The 26935-nt window shown below is 44.8% G+C and overlaps 1 protein-coding gene across 1 annotated transcript; it reads left to right on the forward strand.

Moving 5' to 3' along the window:
• Nucleotides 1-1552: 1552 nt before the first annotated feature.
• Nucleotides 1553-26101, forward strand: VGLL1 (vestigial like family member 1). Its single transcript, XM_058536836.1, has 5 exons — nt 1553-1648; nt 6037-6255; nt 16703-17122; nt 18889-18948; nt 24774-26101. The coding sequence occupies exons 2-5, from the start codon at nt 6054-6056 to the stop codon at nt 24815-24817; spliced, it is 726 nt and encodes a 241-aa protein (XP_058392819.1). The 5' UTR covers nt 1553-1648; nt 6037-6053; the 3' UTR covers nt 24818-26101.
• Nucleotides 26102-26935: the final 834 nt, after the last annotated feature.

Below are 26935 nucleotides of genomic sequence, written 5' to 3' on the forward strand. Positions count from 1 at the left end.
AAGGAACTGCCAGGAAGTCATTGGGGCTGGACTGCAGCAAAGGGGTGAGTGGTAGGAGATCAGAACAGAGAGCAAGGCAGTGGCTAGGTCGTGTAGAGCCTTGCAGCCATGAGACTGGAAGAGACTCCATTAGAAGCTTTAAACAAGGAGTGCCTGGAAACTATGCATGTTCTGAAACGACCACTGTGGCTGTCTTGGGGTGAACGGATTAGAAAGGGGTAAGGGTGGAAGTAAGGAGTCCAGTTAGGAGGCTGTGGTGGTGGTCCCAGGGAGAAATGATGGGAGCTTGGACTAGAGTGAGCCTGCGGGATGTGGTGAGAAAGGATAGATTGAAATGCCATTTGAAGGTAGAGCTTTCAGGATTTGTTGATGTGTTCTTCCAGACCCTCCAGTGGGTTTCCTTCTCAGAGGAAAAGTCAAAAGCCTTAGCATGGCCGACAAGGCCCTGTGTGATCTGGCCCCCGTCACCACTCACTCCCTCCTCTCCAGCCACGCTGGCCTCCTTGCCTTTCTGTGAACAGATCAAGCATGATCCCACCTTTTGCATTTGATATTCCCTCAGATATCAGGAAAGCAGGTATCAACATGGCTTCTTCCCTCAGGGTTCTGCTCAAATGTCACCTTATCAAAAAATCGTTTCTTGACCACCCTATATAAATTTGCACCTCACTCCTGCACTCCTTATTCCCCTTCCCTGCTTAATTTTCCTGATTAATTTCTCTTTATAGTCCTTATCACCACCTGACATTATACGTATAATGTCCACATATATATATATGTACACATGAACACAGAACGTGTGTGCGTATTTATTCCAGGAAGGCAGAGATTTGGTCTGTTTTGTTCACTATAGAACAGAACTCCCAGAATAGCACCTGGCACATAGTAGACATTTAATAAATATTTGTTAAATTAGTATTGTTGAAACAGAGAATGAGAGGAGCAAAGAATTTCTCCAGGGTTTGAGGCTGAATGATGATGCCACTTCCTGAGGAAATGTTAAAGATTTTACTAAATGAGGATTGGGACCCGCTGCTGCAAACGTCCAGCTGGAGTCCCTGAACTGCTTGTCTATTGCAGGTTCAGAGAAGTCCTCACTCCCTCTGGGGCCCACGGAAGCCTGTGACAAGTCCAGAATCCTAGGGGTCTGGGCTCCCCGTCTCTTCCCACGGGGGGAGTGGGAGAAAGCAGTGATGAGCCAAACTAACTCTCAGTTCCCAAGAGTGAAAGTCACATCAGTTTGATCCAAGGCCCATACTGACGTTTTAGACGTTACTGACTCTGTGTGTGGTTTCCGGGTAAACAATTGGCAGCCTACTTTAAGAGACAATATTGCTAAGTGCTTTTTTTTTAATGCAAAAAGAAAGAAATAAAAAAGGGCTACCTATTTTCCTCATTCCTTCAGGTGCCCAACCCGATTGACTTGTTGGAGTGCATTTTCTGCATTCTTAATAGATAGCTAGCAGGAAATGCCTTGTATAGCCCCAGCTAGAGGGGTAGAAAGTAGCGAGGGGAGGGTACAAAATCCCCAGCCCTTCCTTCCGAAAGCACTGAGCCGCTCTAAAGTGGGCCAGGCAGCTGTGCGCATCCAGACGCACCTTTGCCAGCCATAGCATCTTGCTGTCTCAGCTGATGGCCAGGAATTAAGGTAGGCAAAGCTGGGGTCTTTTGGAGAGGGGGAGAGATGGAAATTCACCTGGGAAGGAATCGGGGCAGAGGGTGGGTGGGCATCACATGCTTTGCACAGTGAGATACAATCTGGTTCCTTTGGGGCTTTTGTTCCAAGTGATCCTTGTAACAACCTCTCTGACTCTCCACCCCACCCCCGGGGTACTGGGTACCATTTTGCAGAAGGGTGGTAAGCGTGTCCGTGCAGTCAGACTGTGGTAGAGTTGAGGCCAAACTGCTGGTATTAGATTCCGTGTTAAAATATTTGTGCCGAAGATTGGGCAATATTTCGAGGACTGCTTGGAGCACTTGCTGTCTTTACATTTTGTGCATTGGGGAAATTGCAAGCTACTGTGTACTTTTGTAATTATGCTATCCTAACTGCACAGCTGGCAAAGCTTGGCCGTGGGGTTTTGTCTGCAAGAGGCTTTTACTACAAGCCAGGTACTGACACAGAGACATCTTTTCAAGGAAAGTCCCACCCTTTCTTCCACCTCAGTTCCAGCTTTGCAACATCCCCTTCTCCTAAGCCAGACCCACCCCCCAATTCACTCTTGAGTCAAGGGACCCTCACAGAAGGCTCATTTGACGACGCAACTGTTCGTTTCTCCAGAGGTGCAGTGAGATGCAGTTCTGCAAAGGATTAAGTCAAATAACAGTTCTCAGGATTTTAATCTCTCTGAAACACAGATCCTCTCCACTGAGGTTCAAGTGCAGCCCAGAGAATTGGCTTGTGAGCTGGATCCAGAGAAGTCACTCATGGTTTTCCTTTTGAATGTGTGTCTGGGTGTTCAGGGAGGAAGAGAGGGGCAGGGTAGTACATGTGGTTTATTCACGATAGGGATCCCCAGTTGCCTATTTCTGAGCCCTCCAGGGTGATGGGGCTGAGACGTTGCTCTGACTTTCTCTATTTCTAGCCTTTCCTGGCTGTGGCCAGTTGGCCTGTGGTTTCTGTGGTCTCTACCCAAGGAGAGTAGGAGTGTGCTCCAGGGCGCTGGTGTCCCAAGGGTCTCGCCAGCTGCTTCCCTTATGGCTTCAGGGAGATTTAACAAAGGCAGATTGCAAGCTGCATGGAGCCTGAGCCTAGAGCAGTGTCCACCGGCAATTCTGAGAGTAAGAGGGCGAGTCCTACACAGGTGCCACGCAGCCCTTGCAGGTAGAGGCCTCAAGGAGAAGCCCTGAGGGAGTGCACGGATGGTCTGCCAGCATTCCCTAAAGGAAACTAGATGGTTGGTTTAGGGTCCTGGCTTGAGGTCCCCTGGAGATTAGAGGCCAAGTCCTCACATTTGATAGATGGGGAGACTGAAACCCATAGAGGGGAAGGGACTGTTAGTCCTGCCAGGTAGACAGTATGGGACAGTGGGAAAAAGACAGACATTGAAGCCAGAGAGACCTGGGTTCCAATCCCCATTCTGCCACCACCTAGCTATGTGGCCTGGTCAGTTTATTTCACCTTCTCTAAGCCCCGATTTGCTCATCTATAAAATGGGGATAATAATACCTACTTTGAGGGTTGTAAATATTGGAGAAAGTATATGTATAGCTTCTGGCACCGAGGAGGTATTCCGTAAACTATAGCTTTAGAAAAAGTGCTGCTTCTACGTTTATCATTACTTTATAATTCATAACACCTTGGCTTTATTTTTTTTGCTTTTTTTGAAATGTATTTGACATATAAGATTGTATAAACTTAAGGTGTACAAGATGTTAATTTGATAAATTTACATATTGTAATATGATTGCCACTGTAGCGATAATTAGCACTTCTATCACGTTACATAATTATCCTTTCTTTTTAGTAGCTGGAATAATTAAGTCCTAGTTTCTTAGCAAGTTTGGTGACTATAATACAGTATTATTGTCTATATTCACAGTGTTGGGCATTAGATCTCTAGGGCTTATTTACTACTCGTTGCAAGTTTTTACCCTTAAACTACATCTGACCTGTCCCCTATCCCCATCCCCTGGTAACCACCATTTTACTCTCTGTTTTACAAGTTTGGCTTTTTTAGATTCCGCATATAAGTGATATCATACAGTACTTGTCTTTCTCCGTCTGACTTATCTCAATGTGCTCAAGTGTAACACCTTTGCTTTATTTCTAGGACTCCGAGTATCTAAATATATCATGTGCTTTTTCATTGAGGAATAATTTACCTACAGTGAAACTCACAAATCTTAAGTGTACAATTTGGTGAGTTTTGACAAACGTATACATCCACATATATCCTTCACCTTCATCAAGATGTGGGACATTTCCAGCACCCCCGAGTGTTCCCTCATGCTGCTTCCCAATCTCCACGCCACAGCAACCACTGTTCTGACTCTGTCGCCATAGATTATTTGTGCCTGTTCCATGTAAGTGGAACCATATAACACGTGGTCTTTTGTGTCTGGCTTTTCTCGCTCAACATAATGTTTTTGTGATTCATCCACGCTGTTGTGTGGATCGGTAGTTTGTTCCTTTTTATTGCTTAATAACCTTCCATTGTATGAAAATGTTACAGCTAGTTTATTTATTCTCTTGGTGATAAACATTTGGGTTGTTTCCACTTGTTGGCTATTATAAATAAAGCTGCTGTGAACATTCACTTTTGTGCGGACGTATGTTTTCGTTTCTCTTGGCTGTATGTACCAGCAGTGGACTGCTGGGTCATATGGTAAATGTACGTTTAACTTGATAAGAAACTACCAAACGTTTTTTCCAAGTGGTTGTTCACAAGTTTTTTGAAATAAAGATACAATAGATTCATTTTTCAGGTAGTGCCTGGTTATGCTTAGCATGGCTGTCAACCAGGGGGAAATAGATCGATGTGCTCTATCAAAGGCTTCTGTAGACGACATAAACCAGTTATGACTGGGGCTAGAATGATTCTGAAAGGAGAACTTTTTAGAAAGGGTCTCCTGCTCACTGCCAGATTCCTTCCTAATGTCCCCCTCATAATCTGTTGACACTTCTAGAGGAACCATAAAAGAACAGGCTGCAGAATTCATATACTTCAACCTCTTCATTTTACCCCAGAGGAATCTGAAGCCCAGAGAGGCTTTGTGGTTTCCCCAAAGTCACAGGGCCCAGAAAAACCCCTCTGACTCCTAACTGGTTTGATTTCCTTGCATTGTGCTTTCTCTGCGTGAAATGGAATTCAGTCATTCAGCCATTGTTTACTGAATACCTACTTTGTGCTAGGTGCTGGGGATAAAGAAATGAATAAGAAATGGCCCCCATCCTCAAGGATCTCATAGACTAGAGAGGGAGACAGGCTATTAAACTCTAATCATTCTCACTATATTCACAAGAATGCATAGATTAAAGATATTTCTAAACCAGAGCAGGTGGCTGGTCAGATTGGGTGGCCAAACGTAAAGAAGCATCCAGACAGGCTACTTCTCTAGTAAAGAAAGGCCACAGCGTGTCTTGAGTGCCCAGTGTATGCCAGGTCCTGGCCTGGGTGCAAAAGGACAACCTCTGCTCTCAAGGAGCTCACAGGTAGGCTACAATGATGGAGGCCAAGTTTAAGGCAATTCAGCAGACAGCTATTGAGCATCTACTCTATTGCAGGCACTGTTCTCGGTGAGGACGATATGGTGGCGAACAGAGCTGACAATCTGACAATCTTTAAGGTGCTTTTCACCCATGTTGCCACAATACAGGTGTAAAAAATGTTTGGTTTTGTTTTTCAGATCTGCATTTGGTTCAGAATATATCTGTCTGGAGGCCTTAGGACTGGTGTTGTTTGTAGTTGCTAGTTTCTAGGATGGGGTGGTGGGCGGGTGCAGGACACCGTCATACACAGATTACAGCATCAGAGGGAGTGGGAGAATGTGATGTGTTTTATTCTCTTGCACGGAAGTGGTCAAGATGGAAAGCACTGCTCATTATGAAAACGGAAATTGTCAAGACCCACTGGATTGCTTAGTCAGGCTCTCCAGGGGGCCCATGCCTTTGTCCAAGGGGATCTACATGCAGTTCTGGGAGGAGGAAGGCACTTCCCTAGAAGGCAAGTTACTCTGCTGTTTGGCCTCAATGCCTTTTTTTTTTTCATTTTTTCATTTCCTGATGCTCTTCTAGTCATGTTGCTAGAGGAATTCTCGTTTGTAAGAGAGGGCCCTTTCAGCGCTTCATAGAGCTCTCTCTCCTTGTTTCCTGAACACTGATCAGACAAGGCTCCTCAGCTGCTCCTCAGGCCAGCACAGCATGGTTATTGAGCTTCTTGGGACTGCTCAGGAGCTCAGTGGCTTCCTGGGGCCCCAGTGAGAACCCGTACTCGGTAGGAGTAAACTGCTTGCCCCCAAGGATGCCGCTAATCCAAACCCGAGCCAAGCCACTTGGAAAAATAGTGCCAGTAACATTTTGTGTTTGATCCGCAGCTGTCACCTGTGTCACAATGGAAGAGATGAGGAAGACTGCCGTGCAAATGCAGAGGCCTGTAAAGACTGAGTGGAATTCCCGGTGCGTCCTTTTCACCTATTTCCAAGGAGACATCAGCAGCGTCGTGGATGAACACTTCTCCAGAGCTCTGAGCAATGTCAAGAGCCCCGAGGGATCGAGCCTGTCAAGCCAGAGTGAAGATGTGATCCTGAGGAATGGTGAGCATGTTGGGAGGGAGAGGCTGGAATTCTCTATCAAGGCTATCACTGAAAGACCAGTTTTCTGATGCCCTTGATGCACTTAGACATGTGTATATTTGCTGAAGGCAAGTCACACTGTCTAGTGCGAAGCCGCACCCTTTTCTTAGAAGTTTAATGTGAAAATGGACACTGTTTAGTCAAATTAGTTTACCTAGTTCATTATTTCCTCAATTGTGTTAAATGCTGGGTTCATTGCTCAGTACACGATGAGAATACCACAACTGTTGGCTATTATCACCATTATCAGTATTGTTATTAATTATTATTATTATTATTATTATTATCACCGTTACTACTACTATTGGCCTGACAGGGCAGGAACACCAAAGGATTCGTGATAAGAGAAAGCATGTCCCATGTAGGTACACCCAACCTCCTCTCAACTAATCGTGGATGATCTGGTGAGCAGGGTGGGGCCAGAGGGAAGTAGGTGAAGGTCTCGCCGCATCCCTCCCTCTATCCTTAAGAGCATCAGGGGTGTCTATTGAACACACTAATTGGTAATTTTTTTTAAATAAGCATTCTTTTTTCTCAAAACAATTATTTCAAGAGAGCTATGTCAAAATGTGCTCATCCAAATATCCAGGTTTGGAGAAAGCCATAAAAATTAAGCTGGCAGGGAAGGCAGTATGACTTTCATGGACCCTAGACACATTTGCCCTCAAGGGCCCCTTCCTCCATATGTCCATTATGAAAAAGGACATTTTGTGACTGCCTTGGTAGAAAAACACATCTAATCTAGGCTGGATTCATTTTTATGTATTCATTATCATTATTCATTTTTTCTTCTTGATTTTAAAAGAAGCTAAAACATTTTCATGGGCTCCTGAAAGTATTCATGGGCCCTAGAAAAATATTCATTAGGCCCTAGTGCCTGCTGTGCCTTATGGAGAAGTCACCCTGCCAGCTGGACATGAATTGATATGGGTCCTCATCACGTTTTTGAAATGTGCAAATAGACCGGGGTCTGGTTGATTTTAAGAGCTCTTTATCATTGCCAAGCACACATGTTGAATGTCTTGCTCCCACTGGAGGATGTACATGCCTGTGCCAAGCAGCTGAGTGGGGCTTCGGCCTGTGGGGGAAGAGGTCACCTGATTTCAGAAGCCATCACTCTGGCTTTCTTTTTTGGGCCTGGACAGGGGGTCGGTGTGTATCTGGTGTACTTAGCTTTGCAGAATTTACTTCTCTCCTAGAAATCACTTTTACTGTCAGGTGATGTGATTTTTCTCAGAAACTCTTGTGAGTTAAGTAAACATGTGGAAGGGGGTGTGGTAGCGGCAGATACTAAAGAAAATGATGTACAACTTGTTAAAATGAGCACAAGTCGCTGGGTGGAGAGTGGGGAGGTGATGTCCAAGAGTGTGCTGAGTACTTTAGAGCAAGAGCGGAAATGACTGTGCTTTTGAGTCATTTGGGGAATTGACATGTGGTAAGAGCTGGTAAATGTGTTAAGCGGGATTCAGAGGATCTAACTGGCTCCCTGGAAGAGTCAAAACTCCAGGCTCTCCATGCATGGACAAATCTGCCAACTTTGGCTATTTGACTCTTTGATTTAGTTCTGCATACATTGGCTTGAATTCATTACAATCACTCTCTTGTAGGTATCATCAGTCCATAGTCCCTCACTTCCTTTATCCTGCTTGCCTGGTAAAACCAACCCTCAGCCTCTTGCCCCATTTCTCTGCTTCATTTTGCAGCAAGACTCACAAGTGGTGTCCACGCACACTCTGTCCTCTTCCTCTCCTCTCCTGCTCTCTAGAATTCACTCCACTCCAGCTTTCATCCTCCTCACTCCTTGAAACACTCTTGTCAAGGTTAGCCAGTGACCTCCACTTTCCAAATCCAGTGGTCCTTCTCTGTCCTCATCTTACTTGACCTGTCAGTAACATTTGCTGCAGCTGATTGCTCCCTCCTCTTGGAAATACCTCCTTTACTTGGACTCCACTACGTCACACTCTTGGTTTTCCTCCTACCTCTCTGCTTACTGCTCCTTCTCAGTCTCCTTTGCTGGATGTCCTCCTCTCTCCAACTTCTTAACAGTTGAGGGCCCCAGGACTCAGGTCTCAATTTCTCTACACTCACTCCCTAGGGGATCTCTTCCAGTCTCTTGGTCTTAAATACCATCTAGATGCTGATCAATTCCAAATGCATATCTTCAGCCTAGACTGGATTTAAGACCTGTCTATCCAGCTGTCTACTTGATACCTTCACTTCCCAAATCTAATGGGAATCTCAAAACAAAACAGGTCCCAAACTGAGCTCTTAATCTCCCCCTCCACCTGCTCTGTCCACAGTCTCCCCCATCTCAATAAATGGCAGCTGCATCCTTCCAATTTCTCGGTGTCACGTTTAACTCCTCTCTTTCTCTCATCCCCCACATCCAATCCTTTGGGAAATTCTGTAAGTTCTACCTTCAAAATATATGCAAGATCTGACCCTTTCTCCCCACCTCTGCTGCTATCACCTTGGTCTGAGAAGCCATCATCTCCCCCCTGGATTTTTGCAGTAGCCTCCTATTGGTCTCCCTGCTTCCGCCCTTGCTCCCCTTCAGTCTGTTCTCAAGATAGCAGTTAGAATGATACCATTAAAATGAAAGTCATATCATATCACTCTTCTGTTCAACACCCTCCAATAGCTTCCAATTTCACTTGGAATCAAATTCAAACTCTTTAATGGGGCCCTACCTCATCTGGGCTGCCGTTATCTTTCTGATCTCATATCCTACTTCTTCCCACTTGACTCAGGCCAGTCTAGCCTCCTTGCTATTTGTAGAACATGCCAAGTACAATCCTGCCTCAGGCCCTGTGCACCTTCTCTCCCCTCTCCCTGAAATGCTCTTTCCCCAGATAACTGCATGGCTTCCTCTTTCTTCATTCAAGTCTCCATCCAAATGTTACCTCTTCAGCCAGGCTTACTCTGAACAATGTGTCTAAAAAATAGAAGCCCCCACCCTGTCACCCTCTGTCTTCTTACTCTGTTTTATTTTTCCTCTTGGCATTTGTCACCACGGGGCATATTATATATTTATATGTTTCCTTCTTGTCTCTTCCCACCCTCCAGACTCTGAATTCTGTGGCAGCAGGGACTCAGTCTGTTAACTGCTGCTTTCCAAGTATCTAGCCCAACGCCTGACACATGGAAGGCACTCAGTAAATATTGCTTGAATGAATGAAATTGTGATTTGGATCACAGGGTATTGATGTCTGCCACAGATGGAGTCACGAGGAGAGGGAGTACCATGTGGTGTGTGGCTTTGAAACCAGGCAGGCTGGGGCCAGGCCAGCTCCACCATTTACTAACGGTGGGATCTCAGGGCATATCACTTTATCGCTCTGTGCCTCAGTTTCCTCATCTCTAAAACTGAGTATTATTTAATGAGATAATGCATGTCAAATGGCACATAGCAAGTGCCATGTAGGTGTTACTCATTTTTGTGGTGGTGGTGTGAAAGCTTGACACATGTGTTTGAACGGCTAGAGTGGACACAAGGCCCTGCATTCAAAACATTAGGATCACAGAGCAGCGGGCCCCTCCTGTAAGGCCTTAAGTTTCCCAGGGGCTTCTGCTGTGGCAGCTGTACTGTTTCCTGTGCCTTCTGATTTCACTCTGTATTCTGTAAAGCCCCTGCCCACTAAGGGAACTTGGACGTGGCCTTGTGTCTTGCTCAAGCCAGCCTTCCCAGGCCAAACAGAGAGGCGGCTTTCTTCTCCACCTACCTTCTTGGTTGTTGCCTTTTCCCTGTGAGAATCGCACAGATCTCTTGACTGTGAAGATGTTATCTCCCTCACAGAGCGTGGTGTGGGTGAGGCAAATGTTTGTCAAATGTTTGTCCGGCTGTTTGAGCAAATGAAGGAGAAAGCCTGTCTTCCTCAAGGCCCCTCTTATCACAGTTAGGAGTCAAGTTTCTCCTAAATCCTGCTGCCTCAGGGGAGGGCCCCATCAAGGAAGACCAGTCCCCCAGCGGTTCTCACTGGAGGTGTTATATGAGATACATGTAGCTTCGAAAAGGGCGGGAAACCCATAAACTGGCCTTTTATTACTGACTGTTAGCATCGTCTCTGCCCCTGCAGGCCAGCCCCAGGCCGCCCAGCTCCTCTAAGCCATGCTGAGAATAGGCTCCCATTCACAGGCTCCCATCTGCGACTTGCCCACATTCTAAGGGTGCTCTGTGAAGCCAAATATGCAAAGCCCAAACACAGACTCATGTGGCTAAGAAATGCCGTTGAATTTCCTGGCTGCCTTTCCCAAGTCAAAGTTATTTTTTTATTTACTTACATATAATTTATACTGGCTGTACTTCAGAAAAGAAAACATAAGCTGAAGGTATCTTTGAATTATCTCCCTTTTAAAAGGACACTGGGGATTTCAGAGTAGGTAACTGGAAGCTTCAGTTATTACCATTTGTGGGGGCGGGGCACCGTCCTGGTGCACACCCCACTCCATATTCTTCCTGCCCCAGCCCGGAGCCCAGCCCCGGGCCCGGCAACAGTGCTCAAGGGCTGCTGAGAGAAGGTGAGAGGGCCTGTACCTGAGCACCCAGAGGTCTTTCATAGCCAGTCTCAAAGGGTCCCACCTCCTCTCTCCCTTCCGCCCATAATCCAGCGGGAATGGGGAAGAAACGCTGGGTTTCTTTTTTAGTGTGAATATCTACAGGGGATGTAGTCATGCTGGTTGTTCATGGCCCTTGTGAACACTGACAACTTTGTGTCTTCCCTTCCGGTAGGGGAGAGGAATCTGCACCAACATACAGTGAGTTCCCACTGAATGCTGGACACCGCGCTCCAGTTACTGTGTCCACTTCAGTTCTCAAGATCCACTGTGATGTAGAAAGGCCCAAGATGGGCAAACCCCATCTGTGGTGTTAGAAGATAGGAGAGTGGTTACCTTTGAGGGGCTTAGTGGCTGGAAGGGGGCACGAGGGGGCTTCTGGGGTGGCGGTCATGTTCTCTTCCTTGATTGGGTGCTCATTACCCAGGTTGTGAAAAGTCCCCCAGCTGCACACTTAGACTTGTGCATTTTCCTGTGTGAGTGTTTACTTCACAAAACCACTTCACAGTGGATGTTAATATCCTCACTTTACAGAGGAGGAAATTGGAGCCCAGAGAGGTAAGTGACGGGATGGGTCACACAGCCAGTGAGTGACAGAGACTGAAGCCCAGGTCAGTCAGACTCCCGAGTCAGTCTCTTGACTGTCCCACTGTCCTGCCTTTGTGGACCCTGGCAACACCTCAGCAAGAGGGTTAGTGCCCATAAGGAGTATCACTAATAATGTTTATCATAGCTAACATTTATTGAGCACTTCCTGTTTGCCAGGCCCTTTGCTAGGGGCTGTCACATGGATTATCTCAATCATTCCTCATAGCAACTTATTGGTTAACTCTCACCAAGCCCATTTTCCTGGTAAGGAAACTGAGGCTCAGAGGGTCCAGTGACTTCTCCAAGATCCCACAGCTAGTAAGGGAAGGCTGTTCACACCAGATCCATTTGATTCCAGATACTGAGCTCAGAGGCACTTTCAAAATACTAGCACATGTTCTGTGTTTCATCTCCACTTTCAGTTGGGAAAAGGAACCTGGATGATCAGCAAAAGACTAGGTACCCCAGAGAGGCAACTGTGAAGGAGGGGGTGGGACTGAGCAGGCCCCAGTGGTGCCCTGGAATAGGACCCACAGGTACCCTGGTGTGAGCTGTCCCTCTGTCTCTGATGTTATCAATCTCAGCTAATACAAAGAGTATGCTCTTTGTTTCTGGGGTGAATGAATGAGAGACAATTGCCACCGGCCAAGAAGGCAGAGAGGAGAGAGTCAATGTGTCTAGATTGGACAGGCCAAAGTTTGGACTTTCATGGTGCAAGATGTGAGTGTGTGTTCGGAGGGTTCTCAGTTTCAACTTCATCATAAAGCAGGATTTGTATCAAAGGTGGAGACAGAGAGAGGGGAAAAAGAAGGAAAGAATGAAGGATGGGTGGAAGGAATTCAGGCAGTCATGGATTAGTCTTTCATGACTGTGACTCAGATTCACCAAGTCAAGTGGTTTCTCAAGTTTTTACTTTAAAACTAAGTTTTTCTAATGACAAAAATAGTGTGTTAGTTTTTGAAAATTTAGAAAACACACATAAGCATCCATGACACAAACCCACATGTGCATCTATACACACATACTAAGTTTGACAACACAACATCATTTTGCACAGAATGGGCTGTAACTAGTTTTTTTAATTGACAATAAGTCATATATATCTCTCATGCCATTACGTGTTCTGCTACAGCATCATTTTAGTGGCTCAAGAGTATCCTTTTTATAAATGTATCAAATCTATTAAAATTTTTGGAATTTTAGGTTTTTGCCAATCTTTCAGAATATTATAAATATCACTTTGAATATCCTTGTAGCTAAATTTTTGCATGCATCATTGATTATATCCTTAAAATAAATTGCAGTAAGTGGAATGATTGGATCGAAGGGTATGCACAAATTTTAGATTTGATATATACTGACAAATTGCTCCCTAGAAATGTCATGCCCATTGCCACCTCTCCAACCCCAGGAGTGTGTGAAAGGGCCCAGCTCACAGTGTTCTTTGCAATATTGGGGAGGCATAGCCGGTAAGAGCATGAGGTTTGGAATCAGATGGCTCTACCACTTGCTAACTGTGTGGCCTTAGGCAAGTTAACTTTCACCACTCTGAGTCTCTATTTTCTCACCTGGGCTGCTGTGAGGCTCACAGGAGATCAGGCATGCAGAGTGTGAAGCAAAGTGCCTGGCCCATAGTAAGTGCTCCACAAACAAAAGCTGTTCTAGCTTTACAATCGTTCCCGCCCACCTCTGATGTATTATTCCCTGGGAATGGACACACACTGAGCGAAGCTCCTGAAATCTCTCATAGCCAATATCTACTCCATCCGCCACATCAGCCCTGAAGTGCTGCTGCCGCGGGCTTCCTGCCTCAGTCCTTTCTTCCCCTCCCTTCTCTGGCACAAGGTGACTGACGGTGGGGAGGATCCTCAGGCCTCGTACATTACCATTTTGCTTTTTCCTAGGTTGATTACAAGAGGGTTGCAAATCAGGAAAGAAACCTGTGAATGTCAGCCCAAACTGGGTTTATAAACCAAAATAATGGTCAATACTAATAACAACAGCAACAGCTATCACTTATTGAGCACCTATTATGTCCCAGGCACTGTGCTAAGCCCTTTACATGGATTGTCCCATTCAGTCTCACAACAGTCCTCAGAGGCTCCGAGGTGAGAGGGAGTGTCCCACAGCTGGGAAGTGGCAGAGCTGGGGTTGGATTCCAAGCCTGTTTGACTTCAAAGTCTGTGCTCTTAGCTGCTTTGCATGTTGCTCTCTTTAATATAGAAAGATTTAGTGGGGGAGGAGGGTGTGTGTGTGTTTATGTTTGAGTGTGCATGTGTTTGAGAGTGTGTACATGTTTGTGAGTGTACGTGTGTTTGTGTACAAGCATGTGTGTGCATATGTGAGTGCATGCATGTGTGTGTGCATTCATTAGAATAATATTCAGTCAGGGCCTACAACGTACTGGGCACTGTGCAAGTTCCTGAGGATATGATGGTGAACAAAGACACGATCTCAGTCCTCTCAAAGCTTCCTGGCTAGTGGGGAAGACCAATGATAGTGAGTGAGTGAATGAATGAATGAAGAAACAACAGATTAGGGTTACTGCTATGAAGGAAATAAACTGGGCATAGTCCCAGAAAGCAGCAGGATAACAAACTTTAGATTGGAGCTTCAGGGAGAGCCTTTCTGAGGGGGTGACATTTAAGTTTGTGTGTCCAGAAAGTAGTCTGGAATAGGGAGTCAGGGCCACCATGCAAGGATAGAGTGAAGGGAGGGTCCTCTGGGGTGGAAGCAAACTCTTCAGTGCCTGGAGATGCTTTCTACATGGTTCTGGGGCTCTCAGAGGTGTATATGGGTGGGCGTGGGTGGTATCTCTGGGTATACTTAGGAGGCAGGGGAATGGCCTTGCCAGTTTTACCCTAAAGGGGCAGAGTGGGAAATGAGGACCTGTTCTCTGAACAGGACCTGGTCTTAGGACCAGGGGCTTCAGGAATTCTAGAGGCATGGAAGAGACTAACAGGCAGGGTCCAGGCACTTAGAGTTGGAGTGTATGGAATGGAAGCCTTTTGTATTCCTACTAGAAAAATCCAGCCTGCCCCAAGTGTCCCAGAATCAAAGAGTTCGTGCTCTCCATTCATTAATATAGTTGGGGTTTGAGAAGGCAGCACAGTCTTCCCTGGGGCTCCCTCTCTCATCTCCAGAGGTAACTAAGAGGGGGAACTTGGGTAAGAAAGTGCCACCAGGGCCACTTCTAGCAGTAACAGCAGCAACTTTGAGCCAATCCAGGCTGTGGTTTAGGATATCGTCACCGGTTCACAGAGTAGATGGGCATGGTTGCTGGAGCAGTTGGCCCAAGAAGCCTGGGAAAGCATGGCCCACCAAAATTTAGGGTCTCCATTCCACGTGACACCAACACCCAAGCCTGCTCTGGCAAGGTGGCTTTCCCCAGGCCACCCAAGGCCCACTACTGAGTTGCTGTGAATTCGGGATGGGGACACTCTGTGCCTCCCCATGTGCTCCCATCCAAAGTACTCTGGTGCACTCAGTGACCAAATAGGACCTTGGACAGTAGCACACCACCCACTCCCCTTAACATTTCAGAGTCAGAGTCAGAGAATTCTGGAAGGGAAGCAGTTAAAAGAAATATTCAAAACACTCTGGGGCCTTGCTTTCCACATTTCAAGCATTCAGAGCCTAGGTCATATGTATGAGATCTGTAAGGCCAGTTCAGATGGAAACTGCCCAGTTGTCAGAGGCTACACATTGTTTCTAATTGTGCTTAGGACATGCAGTACCCTCATTCAATATGAAGCATGGAGTGTGATTAGACTAAGTCAGCTTAACCACTCTATTTGTGCTACACAGTGCCCTGAATTGCTACTGGCTTGCAGATATCAGTTTTCAGAAGTAGCATTCATCCCCAGGAACAAATCTTAATATATGTTTCTTTGCCCTTGGTTTCATTAAAAGAGGCCAACCATTGCCCATCACTCATTGGGAATGATGTCAAGTGATGGGCAGAATGTCTGTGCCACGTAGGTCAGGGCTTATTTTGCTCTTATCATCTGTACTATATGGAAAGCTATGGTGATGGGTGGGGGCACTCCAGTATCACTGTGCAGACCTCTCAGGTGTTTTTATCTTGTACAAAGTCCAGGCAAATGAAACATTCAGGAGAGCTGAGAGAGGCGCATGTGGAGGGGAAGGGGACCAGACTCTCCAGCCCTCCAGTCTTCCTTTGTCTCCACGCCCACACCCCCCTTCATTGTCTTGGATAGACGAGAGGCTCCAGGCTTTAAGCACCATCTGCCAGAGCTCTCTTCCTCCTCCCCTCTTGCCTGAGTGGGAGTGGAGAATGGTGAAAATATCCATCCATGTCATGAGCTGTCCTAGACTTTTTGAGAACTCAGATTCAGCCGCTATTATAGGCACAATTAGAATAGTGTCTATGAGACCAAATGAGACTCCATCCCCATTAGCCAGTCCACAAGAACTTTGCAAGAAGAAACTGAGTCACTGCTTGACCTTAAGCATTTTGCTTTTGTAGGAAGAGGTCCAAGCATTGCTTCCCTACCCATCACTTATCACTCCAGCTCAGATCTCTATTTGGCTAATCTGCTTGGCTAACTTGGTCCAGTCTCCTATCATCCATATGCCCCAAGTCCTTCTTGAAAATGGGGTTTCAACCGCTAGACTTGTGTGAGTGACTGACACAGGCAAAGGTTAAACCCTTTATAAAGTTCTGTGGAGTCTTCCTATTCAGTGTATTCAAAACACCAGCTATAAAATAAAGCCAAACAACAGCAATAACCAAACACAAATCACTTTTATCAAGCAATTCTACTTCTAGAAGCTTCTATGAGGGGCTAGTTGGACAAGGGTGCACAGATTTATACTATACAAAGATGCTCATCGCAATGTTGTTAAATAATTGAAAAAAATGGAAATAACTGAGCTGCCCACAAATACCATGTTTGTTAGTCATGTTACTGCCTTACGATGAAATATTGTGGAACCATTTAAAAAGCTGGTATTGGGTCTATTCATTGCTATGGGAGGATGTTTGTGATATTTTAATGATGTAAAAACAGCCTTAAAAAGAACTTGTGATGTGAAAACAATGCGTACATGAATAGAAAGAAATCCTAGAACGATGTACACCTAAAGGTGGACTATGGTGGTCTCTGGATGTTATGATTAGAATAATTTTTTTTACCTTTTCTTCACATTAAAAAATATAGTCTGTATTAACCAGAAAAAATAAGCTGCTTCCATTTTGAAAACAATACACACCTAACATGTCTTCTAAATCTTTCCTTCCCAGATAGTGACATGCCTCCAAATCAGTGGCGTTTCTCTTCTCAGTGGACAAAGCCACAGCCGGAAGTATCTTTTGCAAATGGTGCTGCCAACTGCAGCTTGAATGAGTCTGGTCCCATGGCTATGGATCAGTACCCACCGTCCCTGACTGCGAGCCCCTCCAGTCAGCCTGGCGAGATGTGGCATTTCTCCTCCCTAGCCAGCCCCAGCTCCCCAGACCCTGGCTACTCTCATGCCTTCTCTGCTGGGCAGCTGGTTCCAGATCCCCAGCCTGAGGGGAAATATGAGCCCCTCCTAAGTCTCCTCCAGCAAGACAGATGCTTAGCGCATCCTCAAGAATCTGCCATGTGGGAGGATTGCAACTCTGCCCAGATAGCCGGAAGCACAGGCTCGCTCTTCAACCTGCCTCCCAGCTCAGCCCACTGTAAGGAAATGCCTTTAGATACTTGGAAGATTGCCTCTGATTGGTTGTGGTGGAGAGTGAGTTGGCATGAGATGGGGTGCCAAGACTAATTGCTGTCATTCCAGACATGGGAATTCTGAGGCACGGAATGTTCTGCTTAAATGTTCCATATGTCTTGACTAGGCTTCATTGACATTCCCAGTTTAATGACCAGAGGGTTACATAGATAGCCAGCCAGATGGACTTGGCCTGTAATATTCATCTCAGTCTGTTGATTTGGACTTTCCTAGAAAAATGATGGGCTACTGCCTAAAATCATTGGGTCCTGCATTCATCTCAGTATAGGCCACCAAATAATCCATTTGTAAAACAGAACTCTGTGACATACCTACAGGCTCAAACTCTATCCTCTAAACAGGTTGGCAACTTGCGCTGATGCCTGCCAGGCTCCTAGGCAAAAACAAGGGCAATCTATACCAACCATCTGCTCCATGCATTAAAATTCAAAGCGATTGTAGAGGCAGCTCCGTTGCTGCCTGGAGACCATCATAGTGCTTGGCTGTCTGTGGCTCCTGCCTGCGCACTGGGCTCCTCTTGCTCCCCGGCCACCCCTCCTCCTGAACTAAAACACCCTTAAGGCTCATTCACTTCTTCATTCACTCACTCACTCAACAAATATTTAATTAGTGCCTACTAGATGCAATATATCCATCAAAAAACAAGACTCCCTTCTTTCTAAAAGGATGGGAAAGAATTGGCCTAAAGTATTCCTTCTCCAAAAGAGCAACCCACTCTGCTACAAGATTTGCCTTTCATATGAAATATTGGTAATAATATATATATTTTATAGATTCATGGGGCCAAGTCTTCATCCTCTGGCATTCTGTACTCTGGATGAATTTTCTTTTACAGCTCCCTAGTCTATACATATCTGTGGTTCTAGTGTTCCATGCCTGAAAGAAATTACTAGAAGCTGCCTTTACTCTGAACTAAGTATATTATACACAAAGGGCCTGTTCAGCACAGTGCCTAAGTCAGGCACTGTGTTCCATCCTAATGTTGAAAACAAATTTCCCATTAAAATACCACTCTGCCATTTCCAGAGTTTGATTAGGAATGTACTTAAAAAGGGTAAATCATAAAAATGTCATGCTTGGGAAACCTATGAAAATTCCCACCCTGTACTCTTTTGCAAAAATCTGCTCCTACTGGATTCAGAGAGAAAATTAGGCCAACTGTGTTTGTATATATGCCTGTGCATGCACACAGCAGAGCCCTGTTTCAACAGTTGGTTCAAACACCGATGGTTCAAATCGTCGCCTCCCAAACATAACAACTCTATATAGTTCAAATCCAATTCAGCAAATATTTAGTGAGCATCTACTATCTGCCAGGCACATCATGGCAAAACTATACTGTAGGCATTATCCCATTCCCACAACCTCTAGACACATTCAAATGTTTATCACTAAAGTCTCGACTGCTGAGAACCCTTCACACTCTCCTACTAATGTTGACATCAGTTGTAGTAATTAACGACTGGCGGTCCAGGATCTGTTGAGGAAGTCAGTGACTGTTAATAAGGAACACTGCCTGTAAGATGGGAACAGGGCCCAAGGGACCTTAAAAACAGAAGCTTCTCTGTTTTTGTAGCATCTGATAAGAGAAAATATGGCAGGTGTCCATAAACTGAGGGGCAGACGATTTGGGGTCCCTGGGGTAGTACTGGACACTTTCTAATCCAGTCCCAGAGATTTCATTTCTAATCATGTTTTCTTCTTTTCTAGATAAGAAAATATATTTCCCCCCCGATCGCGGACCTGCCAGTGCTGGTGTTGCATATGAAAGTAAGTATCTGGTTCTGCCTTTGATAGTGTCTCTGTATCCTGAGAACAAACTTGAGGAGAAGCTTGTAGCATAAAATCTAGGATCTCCAGCAACTGAAAAGACCTTCATTTCTACTATTAGTATTTTCATAGTTATCATGTTTCATCTTAGTCTCAAGAGCCCATGCCCTTGGTATCTTGTAAAATGTTCTTATTTTGCTGAAGAAGCAGCCCAATTGAGTTCATTAACTGAGCTGGATTTAACCGAGGTAACCGAGGTGACTGAGAAAAATGAACAAATTCATGAGGATTAGCTTGCTGTGTCCCAGGCGTTCAGTCTTCAGCCTAGAACATAGGGCCACCCCAGGACTCTGCAGTCAGGGAAAATGCCACCTGAGGCCGAAGGCCAGGACTCTGAGTTCCACACTCAATTTGAAGGTGGCGTCAGTAGGAACTTTGAAATGAAGACAATCGGGGTGGAATGACATGAGGGTGTTCATGGCCTGGGTTCGAACCCAGCTTCATTCCTTACTGGCTTCAGGAACTTAGTCACATTTCTTAATGTCTCCATACCTCAGTTGCCTCATTTGTAAAATGAGGATTAAAGTAGTGCCCACCTCATAGAGTTTCTGTGAGGATTAAATGAAATAATGTATGTAAATGCTTAGAATTTACATTCTGATGTAAATTAGCCGCAGTAAGCCACCAAACACACGCAGTAAGCCTGGCACACAGTAAGCCGTCAACAAGTGCCTTTTTGGAGGGCATCCTGTATGCCTCATGCTGTGCTCCGTGCTGTGTGTCTGAGAGGAACAAAAGGAAGAGCTGCCACCACAGCCCTGATCTCAGGCACTTTACAGTCTAGTGTGGAGTGGGGGTGAGGGCAATACATAGGCCTCACCAGTATGTCAGCTCCTTGAGGGCTGAGACTTTGAGGGGTGTACCGCCACATCCCCAATGCCTGCGGGGGTGCTTGGCACAGAGGTCAACACATATTTGTTGAATGAATGAATGAGTGAATGCTGGAAACAATAAAAAAATATTGAAAAAGGAAGTAGTAAAAATATATCCGCCAATATAGTGCAAATTATTTTGCTTGAAGCCCTTGTGTAAGACAAACAAACAAGCCGCAAACCACCCTCAGTGGTTAATTGGCCATGCCCAAGTGAGAAGATAAATTTAGGGCTGGTTCAAGAGCCTTAGCATGGCTGAGTCGAGATTCACGGAAGTCTCTGCCCAACGGAATGAGCTCGGCTGGCCTTCTAATTAATGAAAGTCAGGATTATGAAGTCTCCTAAGTACTTGGTAATAGTTTATACATTTTTTAATTGTAAGCCTTAGGGCCAGCCCCGTGGCTTAGCGGTTAAGTGCGTGCGCTCCGCTACTGGCGGCCCGGGGTTCGGATCCTGGGTGAGCACCGACGCACCGCTTCTCCGGCCATGCTGAGGCCGCGTCCCACATACAGCAACTAGAAGGATGTGCAACTATGACATACAACTATCTACTGGGGCTTTGGGGGAAAAAAAAGGAGGAGGATTGGCAATAGATGTTAGCTCACAGCCAGTCTTCCTCAGCAAAAAGAGGAGGATTAGCATGGATGTTAGCTCAGGGCCGATCTTCCTCAAAAAAAAAAAAAAATAATAATTGTAAGCCTTAGAATTACTGAAAACTTGATGCTTTAAATTGTCCATAGGCCAAAAATAACAGCAACAACGTGTATGGGTGGTGACTATGAGCCAGATACCGCACACACCATCCTGCTCAGTCCCACAGTGACCTTGTGAGAGTGTGTTATGAGTGTGTCCTAGGTGCCTTACACAGTAGGTATTCAGTAAATAGGGATTGAATGAATAAATACATATCCCCATTTTATAGATGAGGAGACTGAGTCTCAAACATGTGAAAGAACTTGCCTTAAGATCACACAGCAGCGTCAGAGGTATTATCTCTTTGCTCTCATAGTGTCATAAAATCATCAAAATCATAAATTACAATAAACATAAATTGTCAAAAACAATGCCAACTTAAATCAAGAATACAACAGTGAAAATTAGCAATTGGTAAGATTGTTTCACTATATACGGGTTCACTGTCCATCTGTGGCCAGGACACTATCCTAGAATAAGGGGAGGAGGTGGTGGAAGGCTTGGGAAGCACGCAAAGGAGCAATATTACCTCGAGAAAGGACAAGGGGATGACCTTTTCAATGCAGAGGGTAGTTGAGGGAGGGGGGTAACGGGTACCCAGCTATGCCAACAGTCCCAAGTTGGCTATCCTGCCACTGTGCCTCCAGGCAGAGGGAGGCAGCAGGGCACGGGGACTGGGAAAGGGGTAACTTCCTAGGGCTCCAAATAAAAGGACCAGGGAACTCAGCAAAGCCCATGCTCTTAAGCACGCTGCCAGTCTCCCAGTCTTGCCTGATGGTGAGAACCACAGGGGGAACTTGTGAAATGCACAGATTCTGCACCCTCACTTCCTGGGTCGGTAGATTTGGCGTGGGACTTAGTCGCCTATTTATATGTTTGATTCTTTGTATATTTTATATTAACCTGATTTCAAAGTGAACTGGATGAAATTTTCAGTAGGAATTTTGGTAGTTCTGAAAGATTTATGTGAGGCCCCAGATAAATATTTGTCAAAGGAAGGAAGAAAGGCAGAATCTCCTGCCCCTCCAATACAGCCTAGTCCCCTAATGTGTGCTGTCATGCACTCATGAGGCAGAGACCAAGTGGAGCAGAGTAGCAATCAGTCAGAAGGGTAGACAGAGAGACCTTTGTGGAGGTGAGTCCCAAAAACTTTGGTGCCAAATTGTTAGTGAATTTGATTTTTTTGGTCTGTAGAAATAGACATTGGTTGTGCATTGTTTCAATGTCTACAGATAATAACATTGATATTGCTATTTACCAGACATAGTGCTATAATATATATATTATATATAATATAATAATATAACATATAAATATTATATAATATGTATTATATTTATATTATATGTTATAAATATGTTTGCAATTATATTATATATAATATATAATAATTAATATAATATAAATAAATATAATAAATAGTATGTAATAACATAATATGTTCTGATAAGTGCTATGAAGGAAGCATACACAGTGTTGAAATAGGGAAAGACGGGGGCCAACTTTGGATCAGGTGGTCCAAAGAGGCTTCTCTGAGGGAGTGATGTGTGAGCAGGGACCCGAAGGAAGTGAGGGAGCCAGTTTTAGGCAGAGTTGGGGTGGGATGGAGGAAGGTGGAGGAAGCTGCCCCTGCAATGGCCCAGAAGTGTGTGAGGAATAGGAAAAAGATCAGAGTGGCCAGAATGTAGTGAGAATGGGATAGTGTGGCACACGACCGGTCTGGAGAGGTAGACAGGGGCCAAGTGACACAGGGTCTTGTTGGTCATGTTGAGAGTTTGGATTTTATATTCTAAGTGACTTATTGAGCCCTGGAAGGATTTTAAGTGTGATTCAATTGGCATTTAATAAAGTCACATAAGCTATTGTGGACAGGATAAATTGGAGAAAGGTAAGAATGAAGACAAAGAGACCAGTTAGGAGGCAAGAAACATGAGAAGATAATAGCCTGGATTAGGTGGCAGTGGTGGAGAGAGATAGAAATAGATATATTTGAGATCTATTTGGGGGGTTTAGTCTTAGGATTTGCTAATGGCTTGGATGGGAGTGGTGAGGAAAAGGGAAGAATCCAGGTTAGCTCTTAGGTTTTCTATTTGAGCAATTGGGTGGATAGTGGTACATGTATCAAAATGAGGAAGACTGAAGGAGAACACAACTCGGTTTTGGCCATGTTAAGTCTGAGGTGCTTATATGACATCCAAGTGGATATAGCTCTTAAACAGTTGTATATGTAAGTATGGAGTTCAGAAGGGAAGTCTGGGTAAAGTTTTGAGATTGATCAGTATGAAAATGACATTTAAAGCTATTGAATGATCACCTAGGCAGAGGGTATAGATAAGAGAGAGAGAAGGGCAGAGGACAGAGTCCTGGAGTGTGCCAATATTTAGAGGTTGGGGACGTGAGGAACCAGCAGAGGATACTGAGGAACAGTCAGAGTGGTGGGAGGAGATCCAGGAGAGTGTGTTGTTACAGAAACTAAAAGGAGAATGTTTCAAAACAGAGGGAGTGATCAACTGTGCCAAAGGCTTCCAAGAGATCAAATAAGAGGACAGAAAAGTTTCTATTGAATGAGGTATCAGAGATTTTGATAACACTGCTAAGAGCAGTTTTCGTTATGTGATGTGGACAGAAGCTAGATTGGACTGGGTTGGAGAGTGAATAGGAGATGAGAAAGTGGAGACAGTAAGAACCAGCAGCTCCTTAGAGAAGTTTAGCATTGAGGGGGGTGAATAGTAATGAGGTAGTAGCTAAAGAGACTACAGGGGATGAAAAGATCTTTTCTTTAAAAAGAATGCAAATATTAGAGCCTATTTGTATGGTAGCGGGAATGATCCAATAAAGATGAAGAGATCGATGATGTAGGAGGAAGAGGATAATTTCATGAGCGAAGTCATTGAGAAGATAGAAGGGACATGTGCAAGCATTGACATTTGCTAGGAGAAGGGGCCATTCTACCATTGAAAGTGTACAAAAGAAGGACAGTGAGGACACAGACGCCAATAGATTTGCCGGCTTGTTTGTGGGGGTCTAAAGAGTACTAATCAACCAATTTCTATTTTCTCAGTCAACTATGGGGCAAAATCATCAGCTGAGAGTGAGAATGCGGGAAGTTGAAGAAAGTGGGAGAGTATGAAAAAGTCTTCTCTGGCATTGGGAAAGCAAGCCTGCTCGTAGACAAACATAAGCAGGATTTCTGTGTGCTGATCTGAAGTCTGAACTCATGAGTTTCAAGTGGAAACGGTCAGCGGGGTTGTGTGATTTTCACCAGTGCTGTTAGGTTAGTGTAATGCACAGAGAAGGCAAACAGTGAGGCTCATCCAGGGTTGAGGTTTTGGTAAGTGAGCATGACGGATGGATAAAGAGGAAAAGAATTTGAGGGTATTTGCAAGTGAGTGATTATAACAAGGGACCATGGTACCTAAGCTGCACAAAGAAGGTAATGGAGGCAGTTTGGAGGGTGATGGGTAATGGAGGGTAATGGATTGGTGGATTAAGTTAGGTAAAAATACAGTAATAAGACTACTTAATCCAATGACATGGGAGATGATGGAGAGTGGATGTTTGAAATTGAGATGGCTAGAGTGCCACCTGTGAAGGTGATGACAAAGTCTAGCATTGACCATGGCAATGGCTGGCTGATGTAGAGCGAAGTAAAAGGTCATTAGAGATGAGGAGAATGATAAGAATCATGGAAGTGAGGCAAAATAATAGCCAGGAGCTACCTACAATGCAGGTGCTATTTTTATCCTCATTCACAGAGGGGAAAATTGAGGTTTAGGGAGGTTAAGTAACTTGCCCAAAGTCAAGGTGAGTAAGTGCCAGAGTCAGTTTTCTCTGGCTTCGAAGTCCTTGCTCTTACCCACTAAGCTAAGCTGCAGTGTGACCACACAATAATTCTACTCTACTACATATAAAGATACTGCCTCTTTAACAAAATAATAGCTAACATTTATTGAGCATATATGTGCCAGGCACTGTTCTAAGGGCTTCACATGTGTTTAATTTACTTAATCCTTCCCAGAATCTTAGGAAGGTAGGTATCATTAGTATGCCCATTTAACAGATGAGGAAAATTGGGGCTCAGACACGCTAGGTAACTTGCCCGAGGTCACACAGCTAGGCAGTCATGAGGTCAGGATTCAAAGCTGGCTCATTTGACCCCAGAGACAGCTTCTTCCTCATTATGCTTACCCTATTTTTCAGAAAGCCAGTCTCCAGAGAGAAGAAAAGATCTGTTCTTTTATTGAACTTCGGTGTGAAGAAGAGAATTCCTTTTTGTAAACCTGCTCCTGATTTTCTACTGTGAATCCAGAGGGTCTAGAGACATCACCATCTTTTTTTTCTTCCTGCCACTGAAGAGCACTGAGTCAGGAGCAAGTTTCTGTTCTCGCTAAAACAGTACACTTCCTTGGCACCTTCTCTTCCTTAGCACCTATGCCCTGTGACAGGGGTTTTCAAACTTGTTAAATGAATCATCAGCATATAAAATCATTAAAAGAGGTGTTTAAGGATGGGAAGCATAGAGGCCCACCTGCTTGCCCATCCCACCACTCCCTGCACCCACTCCCCTCCTACTTAGAAATCACAGTCCCCTCACCCTCTAGCAGCAGGGTCTTTCAAACCAAGACTGACCGCATGGTATTCTATGGGGTGTCCCACTTTTCCAGCTGAAGAGAGATACTGGGAACAGCCTGAAGCTTTCCAGCCTTAACCAGACTGTGGCCAACTTCACTCCTGCCACTACCAAAAGCAAACTAAAAATGGAGTGGACAAGACCCATTGAGAATGGGTTGAGGCTGGGCATTCCCTGGAGCCTCCAAGTCTGGAAGGAAGGTGAAAAAGTCTCAGGCTGGCCCTGAGGAATGAAATACTTTCACTTGGAACATTTAATTCCTCAATTTGAAAGAGGCGATTCCAAATGGAATTGCTGAGAAATCTGAGAACTAACTTATTGGAAGTTAGTTAGTTGGCAAACTGCCCCATCCCAAGTTGGGCCTAGAGTAAGTTGTGTATCCAGAGTATTTCTTAGATGCAGTTCCCTGAGTTCCTGTCTGCCCTCACTCTGAGGGTGAGGACTCTGGCATCTGACACCCCACAGGTGTTCATCTGGACCTTGGCAGCACCTTACAGCCTTCCACAGGGGCCCACCTGGCTTCCAAACACAATGTAACTTTTTCTTGAGTTCTTTCACTGTCAGTGACATCTGGGAAGTATTAACTTTCTTTTCAGCACAAAGTTGGGGCCACCCATGTGGATACCCACAGCGGTTTAGACAAACTAGAGGTGAAAGGCAAAGCTTGTTTAAGACATGGCAGCAGGAATCCCTGCAGATTGTTCCAGATAAAATGACAAGTTTCTCCAAGCTCATCCATCTCTCCAATCTAGTAGACAGACTTGTGTCCCGTGTGAGCTCAGTACATATCTCGTGACAACCTTGGAAGCCCCTGCTGTCAATGTTCCCCATTCACACCCCACTTGCTCCTGTGTTACAGCTCAGAGGGTGAATAATAAAACTCCACTTTTTTGGATTATGCTATTCTCAATTCTAAGTTCTTTCATATCCATGATCTCATGCAAACTTCCTAGCAACCCTGGGTTTGGCGTTATTATGTTCACATAATACATGTGGATACTGAGGCTTAGAGTTGCTAAATGACCTGCCCAAGATCACACAGCCAGCGCTGAAGCCCAGGTCTGACTTCAGGGCTCTTTTCTTTCTATAATACTTATCAAGGGTTAACATCAGGATGGCTCTTAGGTATTTTTTCCTCCCGTTTTCTCTGTAAATAAAGACCACAGCTCTTGCATGAACAAACTGGTGACCTTGGTGGTAATATAGTAATTCTCCTGTCTCAAGAACAAGTTTTTCCAGTATGTTACATATGTTTCCTAGATTTAGTAAGAGAAAACAAATCTTAGCCAGTACATTTTCTCTCAGAGTTATTTACCTTCAAAACCCATGTTCTTTTTTTAGGTGATGGTTGGGGAAATTCAGGGTGAAGGCTGATTCTAGCACTTATGATGCATAATTATACAAGTGTGTGCTTACGTTGGCTCTCTCTAGAAAGATTCATGTGTGTTGGAAGATAACATGTACCATCAGAATTGAACTCTTCATATACTATTTAGGGACAAGAAATGATTCCAAGAGGGCTGATGTCTTATATAGACTGGGTAATCTGACAACATTTCCCTGTAAATCCCTCAACCTGGAAGCTCGCTCTTGAATAAAGCTGAAAGCAGTAATTAATTTTCCCATTTTAATAAAGAGGGAAGAAAAGGCCTCCTACCTCTGAGAGACCCCTGCTCCTCTGACATAGGTAAATGCCCAGATCAACTCCTACTTAATCCCAGACAGATTTCCA

The sequence above is a fragment of the Diceros bicornis genome, chromosome X (genome assembly GCF_020826845.1).
Source record: "Diceros bicornis minor isolate mBicDic1 chromosome X, mDicBic1.mat.cur, whole genome shotgun sequence".
Classification (NCBI taxonomy): Eukaryota; Metazoa; Chordata; class Mammalia; order Perissodactyla; family Rhinocerotidae; genus Diceros; species Diceros bicornis.